Below are 14,896 nucleotides of genomic sequence, written 5' to 3' on the forward strand. Positions count from 1 at the left end.
GAACGCGGTCGGCAGGCGTGCGAGAGGGGGGCAGCGTAGGAGAGGAGAGAGGGGGGGAGGGGACGCGCATGCGCTGGTATTCATCGCGGCGTTGCGCAGGAGAGAATTTCGGCATGTCTAGCCAACGCCACCTAGGTCTAGCCTGCGTTTCAGAAGAAGAGTGGAAAGGGTGAGGGGAGAGGGAAAGGGGGAAGGGGGAAAGGGGGAAGGGAGAAGGGAAGAGGAGACGGGGAGGAGAGGGTAAGTGGAGAGTGTATGCGCATGCGCAGTAAGGGTGGTCACGCCGCACACCCCCACCACCGTATTGAACTCCGCCATAAGATACTTCGCATCTAAAAACATGAAAACTGCTTCCCTTTTGTTGTGTCAGAATGCTGCATTCGATGGATCACTGGATCCATCATATGGTCAACTTCTGACTTCCTGCGAGAACAACTATACCGACGTAGAAAGCAAAGAAAGTGCCTTACTGACTCCATTTTCCAAGCACTTGATGAGTCGACTATGTATTGCACCGGCGCATCGAACGCCGTGCGATTTGCAAGCAACACACACAAACGCACACTTTATTTCCGCGCTTTCCAGATTTCTACTACCGCGTATTTTATCTACATTTCTCGACACGCCGTAACAATGAAGGCAGCAGAGTCAGCAAAAATCGTCGCCACTTCCTTCATTTTTTCAATTTTCAATATTATCGGTTCCTCTTCTTATTTTTTATGTGAGCAGTTACTTCAAATTCTCAGTTTAGCGGAGTTTCCTGCTTCTCGTTTCTGTTCGTCGTTTGAACTAAGCTGTAAATTCTCTTTCTCTCTCTCGCCGTGTTTAATCGAGCAGTCCCGAAGACTCCAACCGGTTAAACTTGTATTAAAATCGTGTTAAGCTTGTAAAACAGGCAACAACATCGAAAATGGGGGTGCTTCGAAAGCAAAGCTGAAAAGTGAGGAGACCTGCGATTCCGGCACGCACGCGTTAAGTTCTTTTGTACGGTTTTACTTATTCACATGATTAGGAGTTTAAATTGCTTCCGTGTTAGTGAGCGAACAACATAACGAGCGAATCGTTCGTGCGCAGTTTATATTGTCTTTCTTTTTTGTGTCATCAGGCCACCTACGAAATCGAATAATGCCACTAGTAAAGCGGCCGGAGAACCGAATATTCGCATGAATTATGACCCTTAACTGCCATGTTTGAACATTTAACTATGAGAACCTAACTAGCAACGTTTACTCGCCGTTCATTGGCACAGACGTGCACGTAAAAAAAATTAAAAGAGCATAAGTCCTGGTGTATTCTAATTATTAACCATACTACGTTTAATGCGGCGAGGTTAGCTAAACCTTTAATCGCCCTTTAGGTATTTCCACAATTGCAGAAAATTAAAAGTATTCTATCAACACAATGCTAAAAGCAGGCATTGAGCAGAGTGATCATGGCTTACTATGACGTATTCTAGATCTAGGGCCTAGAAAACACGGGAAATGAAGCAAAAAATTGTCCTATAAAACTGCGTCGTGCATGCCACTGAGTGCGGTAGCCTTAAAGAAGAACACGTCCATGGGGGCAACCGTGACGTTGATGCTTTGCTCTGGGTAAAACTTTCCGACGACGGTATTGTTGCGGATGAGGTCTGTGACGAGGTAGCCCGTGGGACTGTCCAGGTTGAGGCTTTGGAGCGTGACGAAAGTCTGCACCGGACCACCGAGATTTTTTGTGTTATACACCAGAACGGCCAGTGACAGCTTTCCGTCGGCAAGTTCCGGAGTCACCCAGCGAGCCCAGATGTCGAGGTCTTTTCCCTGGCGAACACGACGAAAATACGGGCAACGATAAGTATATGAAGAACGAGGTTTGACGAATCGGTATGGATTCTTGCATAGGTTTATTACAGCATCACTTAAATTGGAATTGACGCCACCGTCTATGCGGGTTTCTTAACGGGCGGTGCACCATCGTGGGAATTAGGGCATATGTGTGCCTGCGGGGCTTGTGTTTGCTGGCGTTGAACGAGACTTGGAATAAGATGCGGATACGGCTGCACGCGTGAAATTTCCTTCAAACGAAAGCCTTCACAAACGAACCTCATACGCCCGTATTACGTTCTACAACTAAAGTTTGGTTATTCGCAATGCCCATTCAAGCGGTGAAAAGAAGAAACAGACGACAAACTGTAACGGGGTGCTATTCACTGTCAAATTCCGCCATCTTGTCAAATTTCGTAATGGCGGTATATCAATAATAATAAATAATAATACCTGGAGTTTAACATTCCAAAAGCACTCGTTCGAGGGTGTGTCCAGATAAGATCGAACACGAAGTCCCGGTCACCATTCCCGATTTAATTGAAACTTACTGTAGGTGTAGGCATTACGACCAGAACGATGGTTTCGCAGTTAATTTTGCGAAAAAAAGTTTTGTTCGCCTTAAAAAAGATATACAAATTTTGGCCGCAAAAAACACTTTTCAGCCAATTTCGCGATTTGTGAATTTTGAGCGCACCTAGGAAAAAAACAGTGCACTTCTCCGTCGCAATTTTTATTCCCCTTAAACAAGTGAAATACAATCCTATGAGCCTATTATTTCCCTTGCTTGTCGAATCACTTTCGAAGAAAAAAAAATCACAAACTTGGCAAATCGCACAAAATACCTGTATTTCAGGAATTTATTGCTGCAAGCAAGTTAAACTGAGGATAATAAAAATCGGTACATATTAACTTTGATACTTTCGCTCTCTTTTCAAATAATTTGCGTGGTTTTATCGCGCTTCGTTTTACTCGATAAGTGGGCTGAAACGTAAGTGGTTTACTAAAAGCACCGCACTTTGAAAACAATTTTCTCAAAAAGGCCATTTTTAATTTTTTTTAATATCCCTCTGATTGAAGTCAAGGATTTCATCTACCATTGTGCAGAAAAAAACGTTGCATTACTTTGGTTGCTAACAAGTTATAGTGCGTCAAATGTGACCATGCCAACCTAGCGGCCGCGTCATTCGTTATGTGCTGAAACTCGGACATAAGTTGTTAAAAATACTTGTACATGACCTAATCACAAATCAGCAGCTCCACACCAACAAATGCGCAGCCAGGTGTCATGGTTCAGCAAGCTTTGTCTTGCGATCAGCCGCTTGACAAACACGCAGCAGCGGCCGCTCGATGCTGTGGGCACTCACATTACATGAGGACCGCTTCGACTGCGGATGGGCTCCGCTTGCGTGCCAAACTACGCTCAGAGGACAAACGAGAGAAAGAATGCATCACTGTGAAAGTTAAAGGCTGTTAAATGCTAACAAATGTCATAGTATGCAACGAAAACTCTGCCGGCAATTTCCCAGTGAGTGCCTCCAGTAGTGCGCTCATGTGTTGCTTTCTCTCTTCTGATGGCTTAAAGATAATTAGGTTCATTGTATGAGCAACATATGACTCAAAAGAAAGCCATTGACATCTAAAGAAAGCTGTCATACATGCTTCCGATGGTCGAACAATTCAAACTGCAGTTGTTCATCTCGTGCCAGAACACTTGTCAGCCGGCTGTGAAAAGAAGTGTGTCCAAGTCCTTTGCTTCATTAAAGAACCGCTTTTACAATACTGTATTGTTGTGCGTCCGCAGATAGAATATTCAACGCAAGTCGAGCGTTTATCATGATATTTTACGGCTTCGGGCATAACAGCATGGAAAAAATACATGCGTGCTGTATTGAAGGCGCTCACTGGGAAATTGCCGGCAGAGTTTTCGTTGCATATTATGACATTTGTTGACACTTAACAGCCTTTAATGTTCACAGTGATGCATTCCTTCTCTCGTTCATCCTCTGAACGTAGTTTGGCGCGCAAACGGAGCTCATCCGCAGTCGAAGTGGTCCTCATGTAATGTGAGTCTCCGCAGCATCAAGCGGGCGCTGCTGCGGGTTTGTCAAGCGGCTGATCGCAAGACAAAGCTTGCTGAACCATGACACCTGGCTGCGCATTTGTTGGTGTGGAGCTGCTGATTTGTGATTAGGTCATGTACAAGTATTTTTAACAACTTATATTCGAGTTTCAGCACATAACGAATGACGCAGCCGCTAGGCTGGCATGGTCACATTTGACGCACTATAACTTGTTAGCAACCAAAATAATGCAACGTTTTTTTCTGCGCAATGGTAGATGAAGTCCTTGACTTCAATCAGAGGGATTTAAAAAAAATTAAAAATGGCCTTTTTGAGAAAATCGTCTTCAAAGTGCGGCGTTTTTAGTAAACCACTTACGTTTCAGCCCACTTATCGAGTTAAAACGAAGCGCGATAAAACCACGCAAATTATTTGAAAAGAGAGCGAAAAAATCAAAGTTAATATGTACCGATTTTTATGATCCTCACTTTAACTTGCTTGCAGCAATAAATTCCTGAAATACAGGTATTTTGTGCGATTTGCCAAGTTTGTGATTTTTTTCTCCAAAAGTGATTTGACAAGCAAGGGAAATAATAGACTCATAGGATTGTATTTCACTTGTTATTTAAGGGGAATAAGAATTGTGACGAAGAAGTGCAATGTTTTTCCCTAGGTGCGCTCAAACTTCAGAAATCGCGAAATTGGCTGAAAAGCACTTTTTGCGGCCAAAATTTGTTTTTTTTTTTTTCAGGTGAACAAAATTTTTTTTCGCTACACTAACTGCGAAACCATTGTTCTGGGTGTAATGCCTAGACCTACAGTAAATTTCATCAAAATCGGGAATGGTGACCGGGACCTCGTGTTCGATCTTATCTGGACACACCTGTGATATGATTATGAGGAACGCCGTAGTGGAGGACTCCGGAAATTTCGACCACCTGGGGCTCTTTAACGTGCACCTAAATCTAGGTACACAGGCCTCAAACATTTTCGCCTACATCGAAAATGCAGTCGCCGCGGCCTTCGGGTATGGTGGTATTTCAAGCCAATCACAGGGGTCATAGCAGCCTTCTGCCCAAGCAGAGTTGACCAATGGCGGAATCTGACAACATTGCGTAACTTGAAATGTCCGTGGGTGCTGACCTTGTCAGCACCCACGGAGCACGCGCTAATATCTGGGGTTTCACATGCCAAAACCAGGATATGACTACGAGGCACGCCGTAGTGGAGGGCTCCGGAAATTTTGACCATCTGGTGTTCTTCAACGTGCACTGACACCGCACAGTACACGGGCCTCTAGCATTTCGCGTCCATCGAAATACGACCGCCGCGGCCGGGATCGAACCAGCAACCTTCGGGTCAGCAGGCTGACCTTGTCGTTCTTTCCCCAAATTTATCGGCAGCTAGGTGCTTTTATGTCTCATAAAACTGCAAACACCAGCAGAGGTTCTCAAAATTTAGTAGAACATATTTTTTTGCGTAATGTTAAGAAATGAAATTTCTCTTTCGTGCTGTCTTAGTATAATGATACCAGACACGTCATCGAGATGTTCGAACTTCGATATTATTGTCTGAGAACAACGCCTATTCAAATTCTGACACAACCCAGCATTCCCATGCATACAACAGCTTCCAGTCCCATATTTTCGTTTAGGTAATTGTAAGAAACTCTAAGCATTCATGTAATATATTCAGCGTAGAAAGTGACATGACGACAAGGCCTACTAACTCAAAAAGTTCTACAATTTCATAAATGTTCTCAGATAACAAAAATTGTTCGTGCAAGACTCGCATGGAAACAATGTTCAGAAAGAAACAGAATCTGTCACTTGTTTCCTGCAGCCATTCTCTGCGTATGAAACTATCAGGATGACAACCTGGAAATAGCCAAGAACTATACAACAATATTCATAACGTCAGGAAGCTCTCTTCAGCATGGCGATACCACCATGCCTTGTAATAGCCTGCCCTGGTTATTTAGTATATCTCTAGCAGAAAGAGCATGTTACGTTATCAATATCCATTTACGTACACACTTGCAACGCGGAAATAACAATACGCAATACCTTTACGGTGTAGAAATACTCACTTTATGGACGCGCCTTCCCATCAATCCAAGCGGATCTTGGTTGATGGCGATGATATACTTGTTGAGTAAGAGGTCTCTAGATTCCCGTGAGATGTGTCTGAGGTCGTTGGACATGATCAGCGGTGCGGCCATGATGGCCCAGTATGCCATGTGAGCACGTTGCAGCTCGATTGTCAAACCGAAGTTTCCAATAACAAGCTGGAAAGCGACAAGAAAGATAAACACGCTTGTAGCGGCGTCTTTAAATGAAAATTGCTACAAGTCCCAACAAAATTTCAATCTCTCTCTCCTCAACGAGATGACAACTCCATCAGATCAGTGCGCACTGCAAGTTCTGGATTCCTTGGTGCCACTCCTTGCAATCTTTTTTTTTAACATCTTGGATTCCAGTGTACTTTTAGAAAACCGCAGAGGAACGGGTCTCAAACATGTCTCGGTTGTGACTGTCTAAGTGTGCGCGGTGAACGCTGATACGTGTGAGCGCGTATCACTTGCTCTATCTTTCCCCCTTCCTTTCTCTATTATTTTTCTCCCCTTCACCCTTGCCCCGTGTAGGGTGGCAAACTTGGTACAACCTTGTTAACATCCCTACCTTTCTTTTACCTCTCTCTCTCTCTCTCTCTCTCTCTCAATCTTTCTCTATGTCATTCGTTTCCACGTAATTGATGAAGAGTTGATCTTGAAGAGTTTCATCTTAAATTGAGTTGTACAAGGTGAAATACAGCACGGACAAAAAGAAGTTTCTCATCGGTATTCAAACAAGGTACAAGTCGTCGTCGAAGGACTTGCCATCCGTATTGTACTTCGCGCTGTACAAGTCAATCCAAAATCCATCAATAACTAGCTCGGCTGTCAGCTCTGCGCTTGTGTTTGTCTACTATCCTGTTTTCGGTCTCTATAGCTTGTGCGCCAAAAACGTCCGGTGTAATGGAATTCTGCATTCTGCCAAATCGCCGAAAGCGACATCCTTCTCAGCTTACGTGCAATCCGTAAACCTTCCGCAGATTATACAAAGAACATATAAATTTACGAAATTGCACGCGGAGATGCGTTGATATGACCGAGCAAAGAATAGAAAAAGAAAAGAAAAGCTTTTGCATAAGTGTGCCAATCTGAGCAACCCCCACATCAAAGAGAGCAAAACTGCACGAGAGGGCTCTCACACCTTTCAGAACATGCTTTTTAATTTACGGAAAACAAGTGTTTCTTAGGAAGAGATGAGTAGCAGCGGGAGCGAGTTCCTACAATCAGTAAAGAGAGAGAAAGCTGTATTTAATGATGTCGGCCTGAGTATAGAAACCAGTGATGTTCAGGTATTGATGACGATGAGTAGATTAGATCGTGTACATGCGATATATCGAGTGCACATCTGGCATTATTTAATGATTCGTTTTATGATCGATTGCACGAAATCAAGCGTCCTCAGCAGAAAAAGTCCGGCCACCAATCACCACGGAAACTGGTAAAAAGTCCGACGATGAGCGATTGGCTTAGAAGGCTGGTAAGACACACACGAACCGCTTTCGTCAGGACTGGCGATGCGCGCAGCTTACCATGTCGGGGTCGGTCCAGGCACCCGGTCCAGACACATTCGCAACAATGTCTTGAACGGTTGCTTCGAAGTTTATTATATTAGTAATGCTCTCCCATGTGTAGTTGATGTCAAAGTAATTCCTCCACAAGTTGCAGTTCTTGGATATGTTCTTGTAATCAGGCTGTAACAAAGAGAAGAAGACAGCGACAATGCATGGTTATGAACAGACTTATGTAAGACGTTCATTTTTACGAAAAAAAAAGTGCGCTACACTACAGCGGCATCATAGCTTATGCTGGCAGTACTTACGTAATTGCCGCACAGCAAGTATTTTCGGCACGAACATATCTCTCTAAATGATGAATACTGTTCTTTGATGTCGCTCGCACCCGCCACCTACGAGGCCTTGACTACCGCCCCGGTCGACCACCCGACTTAACGCGCTGGACGCACGGGCCTTTGCATCGACCGCTCCTGGCCTTTATCAGCGAAACTGAACTCTTTCTTTTTATTTAACTTATGCCGTAGGGCATACTGGCGCCAATAAAAAAAAAAGTACACGCGCTGGCGTAGAGATTGTGGCAATTACGACAGCGCTGTAATGTTACCGACATGAGAAAGCCTTACAATATAAACACATGCGAGTTTTTTTTTTATCTGTTTGCAACCACAAGCGTTGTTAGCAACAAAAAAATGGAAAAAGGCTAAGTTTTCCTTCTATAAAAACACCCTGAGGTGGCAAAACCACGATATGATCACAAGGCATGCTGAAGTGGGGTCTCCACATTCATTTTTACCACTTGGCGCTCTTTAACGCGCACTTGAATCTAGGCAAACGAGCGTTTGCTTTTTTTTTCAACCTGTATACTAATGAAAATGTGGCCATTGCGGCAGGAAGTCGAACACACGACCTCGTGCGTATCAGTGCGCGCTAAGCCGCTAAGCCGCCAGGCCAGCGCAACATAAGACGCTCTACGTTATGTTTACAAACTAGACGCCATGTTGGATAACCAATGTTTCAATTACGTCACGTACCAGTATACCGGCTATGATTTGGTAGAAAGGCCATTCGCAAGAGTACACCATGTCGCGTCCTGTTGCGAGCAGAGCCCGTCCCATTTCTGGATACACTGCGAAAAGTGAATTTCACGGTATACATGTAAGCTTCGATGTCAAGCTTTGTGAAAATGGTACCGTTAATGCATCACAACCCAAAACACGTCATCTGCATCGAGAAATAGCTAGCGTCTACACAATAATCCAACACTGTAGGCCACTCAGTTCAGAAATGATCCGGCACAGAATGCATGTTTTTCCAGACGTGACGTAAACGGAGCATATTTATGTTTCATCATAAAGCGAGCGCGTGTTTTCACGCCTCCTTCTATGATGAATCCTTACCATATAGCTCAGCTTTGACGTTTTAAGCATATTGGTGTTTACGTTGCATGGTTGTCGCGAAGTAAACTCGACGTATTAAAAAAATGCACTCCTACTCACTTTAACTGTGCACAATGCATTATTTAACACATGTTGAAAAGCCGCTCTATAGCATACAAAAGTACAAGAACAGACTTATTAACAACCTGCCTGCAAAAGAAACAGCCCCCCCCCCCTTTCAGTTAACACACATGCATTTAAAGGGACACTAGGTTCAAACACTGGATCATCTTAAACTGATGATATATATTTTGCGAACTCTATTGCCGCCAATTGGATGATTATGCAGTTTCACCATTACAACAGAAAATGAGCGTCAAAATTTGATTTCTTTAATTTGGTGCCGGAATGCAACGCCGGTACGTCGGTGTGGGTTTCGAGGTTCTTTTTCGCATTTTGACCACATTGCCTCAATAACCATTTTAGAAACTTTCCGTATATATTAAGCACCTGACTCCCTTTAGAAACAATTTATTCCGTTTTCACCGATGAAGAATTATGTAAACCTTATCAGATGTGGTCAAAATCTGTGACGCCACGGCCAAGCTGGTGCGAGAACTTTAAGGTGGTGTCAGTTGCCTGACAAAATGTTTTTCTTCTTTTTAGCTTGTGCGATGAATTATCATCTCGTTGCATTTGTTAAATGATTGTTCATTGAAATTTTAAGTGATCGTGTGGTTGCGCCGAGCTTGGGGTCATTTTTTGTTAGACACAACCGTTCCTAACACAACCATATTACCGAACTTTTAATAATAAAACGCTTATTCTTATTCTGATATTAAACCAACATACGACACCAAAGAAAGCATAGGGAATGTAACTGCAGTTTTTAATTGAGCTGTATAAATTACAAACTAAAAAGAAATGAAAGTAGACGCAAACAAAAAACTGCTTTCCGCAGTTGGGGACCGATTACATGTAAGACGATCTACCAGCTGAGCTACGTACGGCAACGATCGCTCCCCTTCCACCCCCGTCCAGATTCCTGAGTATTTTTTATGTGCTATGCTTAAGAGTATCAGAGCAGCGTCACCCGTAGCCACGGCGGAGAACGTGGATCTTTTTGCCAGATGGCCTCACGAAGCACGCGGTCTTTACAAATTGGCAGCTGATCAATAAAACATCGCATGTTCTCTAGACAGTTGTCAAATCGTCCTACTTGTCAAACCTACCAAAGAAAAGCATCGAGGGGGCAAGGGCGAACTTAAAGGAAAATTAAAGAAAGATAAATTCAAGAACGAAAGGGGAACTGCGATGCCGTCCTCTCGGCTTGACGTCATAGATTGTGACGGCGTTCGCACAAGTCTTACTCAACCTTTTATTAGCAAAGAATGAATACGTTGTTATATAAGGGATCCATAGGCTTAACTCAGAGGTGCTACTGCGCCACGTGCGGCCTAAATACGAGAACATACCTATCGAGATCTACCGACATTTCAGTGTCGACGTACATTAAAAAAGAAAAGAAGACGAAGAAGTTTACTTCGACCTTCTTTCCTGTTCACGTGATCAACGTTTTATCGCATACTTAACTACACTGCAAATTTTTATAAAAATATGTTATCCGTATAGACTTACTTAGTGCTTTGTAATCGCGCCGCTTTGTCATCAGACGTTACATACTGTATACTGTACAACCTTGCAAGAAAGAACAAGTGAAAAAAAAATTCGCTTTCTACGCACACGTGTCCAGGTCTCTGGGATTTGCGTTGCAGCCATCCACCTTGACGTAATCGACGCCCCAATCAGCGAACGTCTGGGCGTCGGTCGTGTAGTATCCGTAGCTGCCGGGAAACCCTCCGCACGTCTTCACGCCGATGTCGGCGTATATACCGAACTTCAGTCCCTTCTGGTGAACCTTTACAGTAGATGGAAGGAAGATTGATGAAACATATGAGGATAAAAACATTTAGTAAGTTTTATTTCTTTCACTTTTAACGCGGGGCATCTGTTGTATGACGTTGGCTATAGTTGTGGCTGACCAGAAGCGTAGGCCAGACATCTTTTTTTTTTTTTTTTTTTTTTGGGGGGGGGGGGTGTTCAACCTCCTTTTATGTAGGTTCGTGCGTGTGCGTGTGCGTGTGTGTGCACACGTGAAAAATTGAATTCTTTTTTGTGGGGGGGAGGGGTTGAACCTCTCCCCCCGCCCCCTGTATACGCCCCTGTGGCTGACTCTAGCCTTATGCTGTGTGGTATTGGCCAACTGTTGTCCAACTGTTGGCGATATGACAAACCGCTCTTATAACAATGTATTAAAATAATATGTGTCTTACTGTGCTTTGCTCTTCTAAGTGCTTCAAACGCTGTGATACTTCCCCCTTCGAGAAATTCGCCGCAAAACCGAAATTTATGACGTCATGTGATGGCATCACGTCATCTCATGACATAGTCGCTTGGTGAAAAGTGGGCCAATCCCGGAGATAGCGCAACGCCAACTGTGGCCCTCTGTGCCTTGCAAGAAGCCATGGTCGCCGACTGGACAACTTAATGCATTAATAAGTATGCAGTAGGCTTTCGCCTTCAAGTGTTACAGGAATGATAACGTGCAGTCGGACTTTTTATAAAATTCGCAGCTTGAGATATTGAGCAAAAAATTAGATAGAAGCCCGCATCTTATACACCAAGTAGCAGTTGCACCCACGTCGCGATAACCTGCGATAACACCGACATCCGGCTTCAGTGTTCCTCTCGACGAGTTAATACATTGTTGCTTCCAAGAAGAAAGCCGATACAGAGAGGAAGGCGGTCTTATGATCTTCCTGTCGCAAGCGCCACTGTTATCTCATTGTTCGTAGATACGTAGCACTGCAGCGCTTTCTTTATGTTGAAAGAAAAATTGACAAGCTTATCTGAACAATGTTATAAAGAACGAAGTGCGCACGCTCGGTGAGTGCGAAGACCAGAAAGACGAAGCTAGAGAATAAAACAGGCGACCCAGCGAACGGGCGTTGTGCCTGTTTCTCTCATGACAGTGGGCAGTTATCTGTTTTGCCGAAAGCGACAGTGAAGGGAAAGAAGAAATCGGGAGAGTAGAAGTCCGGGATAGTTGTTACTTGTTAAAAGGTTAAAATAGCGCGAAACATCCGAGACAGATACAAGAACACTGATAACAGAAGCGCTAACTTACAAATGACATACAAAAAATAAAAAAAGGAATCCCTACGCTCTACGTAGGGATTCCTTTAATAACGTAGCTCAACTTAATGTTTTTCTTCAAATGGCATAGTTTCTCACTAGCAGATCAATGTCGCTTGACATCAAAAAGCAAATACGCCAAAAAATGTAGTGACATTGAACTGTGATAACTATCCAACACTTTCAACGCTGACAAATGTGCTGCACGTCTCTAGTGAGTGCATGCAGAATCTTAGCTTCAGCAAAGATCGTAAGTTTTCCACACCTCTTCGGTGAGATTCTTCATTCCCTCGGGGAAACGCTTGGGGTCAGCGAAGAGCTTTCCGTGCACGTCTCTGTCGGCGTGGCTCCAGCAGTCATCGATTATCAGGTACTCGTAGCCGGCAGCCAGGTACCCGTCTTCAACCATTCTGTCTGCCATTTGAAGGATGAGCTCAGAACTGAAACACAAATGCCAAAAACACGATTCCAATGGAATTTGTCTAAATAATAGGGAAAGAGAGCGGTGATTTTATGGCTGGGTGACCTTATAACACTAACATAAGCATCAACTAAACTTGCAGACCGACGGGGCTCTGAGGCAGCTGCGTTGAAATCCACAGTTCGCGCAACTTCTCAGAATTTCCAAAGCGAAAAATTTTCGGTCACTTTCCACGAAGAACCGCATGACTGAATACACATCTCACAAGAAGCGATGGAAGTGCCCCGCAGACCCGAGCTATAAATGTTCAAGGGATCGCGAGAATAGGCCAACATTTAGGGATGTTGACCTGGCGTAACACATTTACTTCTAAGCCGAACACAGTGACGCACAGTCAGCCTCATAGTCAATACAGGTATAGTTAAAAGCGACACTGTACGTGGTGGTCGACATTGTTGTTGCTTCAGGTTGTCTTCAATTTCGATTATGTTACGTTTATTCTACCGCTTATACACCGATACACGCGTATAAAGATAAGCTTGGATCAGTACAGCATATAAACCTAGTAATGCCGAAGTTCGTAGGGGACATAAAAAGGTGAGAGATAACAGTAGCGATGAATGCCAAATAGATAATAGCAATTACGGATTATTTGTTGAAGCGCGACTAAGTGGTAATGAGAATTTTTTAAAGTGACAGATTCAGCAACTACACAGCGTTGTCCGCGCGCATGCTCTCTGCCTGCCTTGGCGTAACGTAAAAGTGTTGTGCTTCGACTTCTTATATAAGAATGATAACGCTGACGCTGTAAACAAGTACTTACGCAACTCCTGAAGGAGGCGGCACTAAGCGTGAGCAGTGAGTGGTACATCAGTCAGCATATTTCTCCTTAGCGATGTTAGACCATGCGTAATACCATGAGCGTTATTCGCAAGATCGAGGCACATTTCAAGCTAGCAGCATTTGATTCACGGTATGTAGCAGCTACTAAATTCACGATGCAGCTACTAGAGTCAGATTCCCATGTCCATCAGGCGGCCGCATAAAGACCTGCTTTTCGCGTTATAATTGTCCAGCTTTTGTGTCGAAGCATACTGTCTGATAATGTTTGGGGCGGCTATATCTAGAGAACTTCGTGCAAGTTTCGCACAGGATAACAAAATCCAGTCAGTTGACAAGGCAGATGAAAAAGCACCATGCTTTTCCTTGACGTTACACCCGGCAATTTCCGATATGTTTTTTTATGCGTAATATTCGCAATGAAAAAATTCTATCACGCAAGTTTGCTCCCAAAGCCCTAAAGTTATTGAGACACTGTGCTTTCACCACATCACTACGTTTGTGAAACATAATTTTTTATTAAAATGCGTTGAAATTGTCACTGAACTGCTCAAAGATGGAAAAGGAACAGTGTGGGACCCGTGCACCCTGGATTTCTTTACCCTCACTTTCATCGAGCCACGAAAAGCGACACAAAAGTCGTAACATTGGTGCATAGCCACTCACGTGAGACAGTTCTCGTGCAGGCCCAGTGCACACTCGTTGCACATGAAGCGGCTCCATGTAAGCCAGCCCATGGGAGGTGTCCGGGCGAGACCGTTGTCCAAGCTGTTCACGCCGGCCGCCGCCAGCAGAGAGGCGCACAACAGGACGACGCCATTCGTCGCCATTTGAATCACACCGAGATCCTATATCGGCGCGCAACAAGCTAGGAGCGATGATATGACGCCGTTGCAGTCTCGACTGCGTCTGGAGTGCGAGCCTCGCGATCGGTGAGAGCCGGGCAGCTCGACGTAGTACGTGTGAGCTGATCGAGACCGAAGCCCTCAGCTCGCTATCACAATCCAAACAGGACCGCCAGCACCCTTGCCATTGTGAGCACATGTGACCCTGGCGGTATGGCCAACAATAAAATGATTAGAGATAAGGAACTACCACTCAGACCGTTGCTTCTAATCAATACACGAAATAAGGTATTCACGTAGTCAAACTTTATCACTGCGAAAATGTGAATTCACCTCAACTGCACAGGACACTCGTTAACTGGTTCACAATGGATTCAAATGGCTTGCCCTTCGTTTTCTTTTTTTTTTTCCCCTGTTCCCCAAGTGATAGGCCACCGTTAGTTGACAGGTGTAACATTAAATATCAAATGATAAATGAACAAATGAACGGTTTTATTTCTGCAGAAACATACAGAAAAACGATGCGAAGCTAAAGGCCATGCGAATTACGGTAAAGACACTTTCACGAACCAATATACGTAATAAAAGAGAGTAGGCGAGCAAACACGGATACTAGAGAGAAGTCAGGACCACACAAACGCCGACTAACAACTGAAAAGGTGCACAGCAGCGGGAAAAAAAAACGTAGGCGCAAAAAAGTTATCTGCGTACGCCCAGGCAAGAGGCG

General features: G+C 44.1%; 1 protein-coding gene across 1 annotated transcript; it reads right to left on the bottom strand.

The window, feature by feature from the left end:
* Positions 1-1,357: 1,357 nt before the first annotated feature.
* Positions 1,358-14,273, bottom strand: LOC119382565 (alpha-galactosidase A). The gene is made up of 7 exons (XM_037650318.2): positions 13,991-14,273; positions 12,329-12,503; positions 10,612-10,786; positions 8,524-8,618; positions 7,508-7,669; positions 5,955-6,152; positions 1,358-1,799 (listed from the first exon to the last, which is right to left on the bottom strand). The coding sequence occupies exons 1-7, from the start codon at positions 14,152-14,154 to the stop codon at positions 1,500-1,502; spliced, it is 1,269 nt and encodes a 422-aa protein (XP_037506246.1). The 5' UTR covers positions 14,155-14,273; the 3' UTR covers positions 1,358-1,499.
* Positions 14,274-14,896: the final 623 nt, after the last annotated feature.

This window comes from Rhipicephalus sanguineus, chromosome 2 (genome assembly GCF_013339695.2).
Source record: "Rhipicephalus sanguineus isolate Rsan-2018 chromosome 2, BIME_Rsan_1.4, whole genome shotgun sequence".
Taxonomy (NCBI): domain Eukaryota; kingdom Metazoa; phylum Arthropoda; class Arachnida; order Ixodida; family Ixodidae; genus Rhipicephalus; species Rhipicephalus sanguineus.

Coding starts and splice junctions, on each gene's coding strand:
- LOC119382565 (XM_037650318.2), bottom strand. CDS start 14,154: ATGGCGACGAATGGCGTCGTCCTGTTGTGCGCCTCTCTGCTGGCGGCG. Junction 7,670..8,523: donor AAATCATAGCCGGTATACTG/GTACGTGACGTA, acceptor TCTTTGTTACAG/CCTGATTACAAGAACATATC. Junction 1,800..5,954: donor TGGGAAGGCGCGTCCATAAA/GTGAGTATTTCT, acceptor CGTGTTCGCCAG/GGAAAAGACCTCGACATCTG.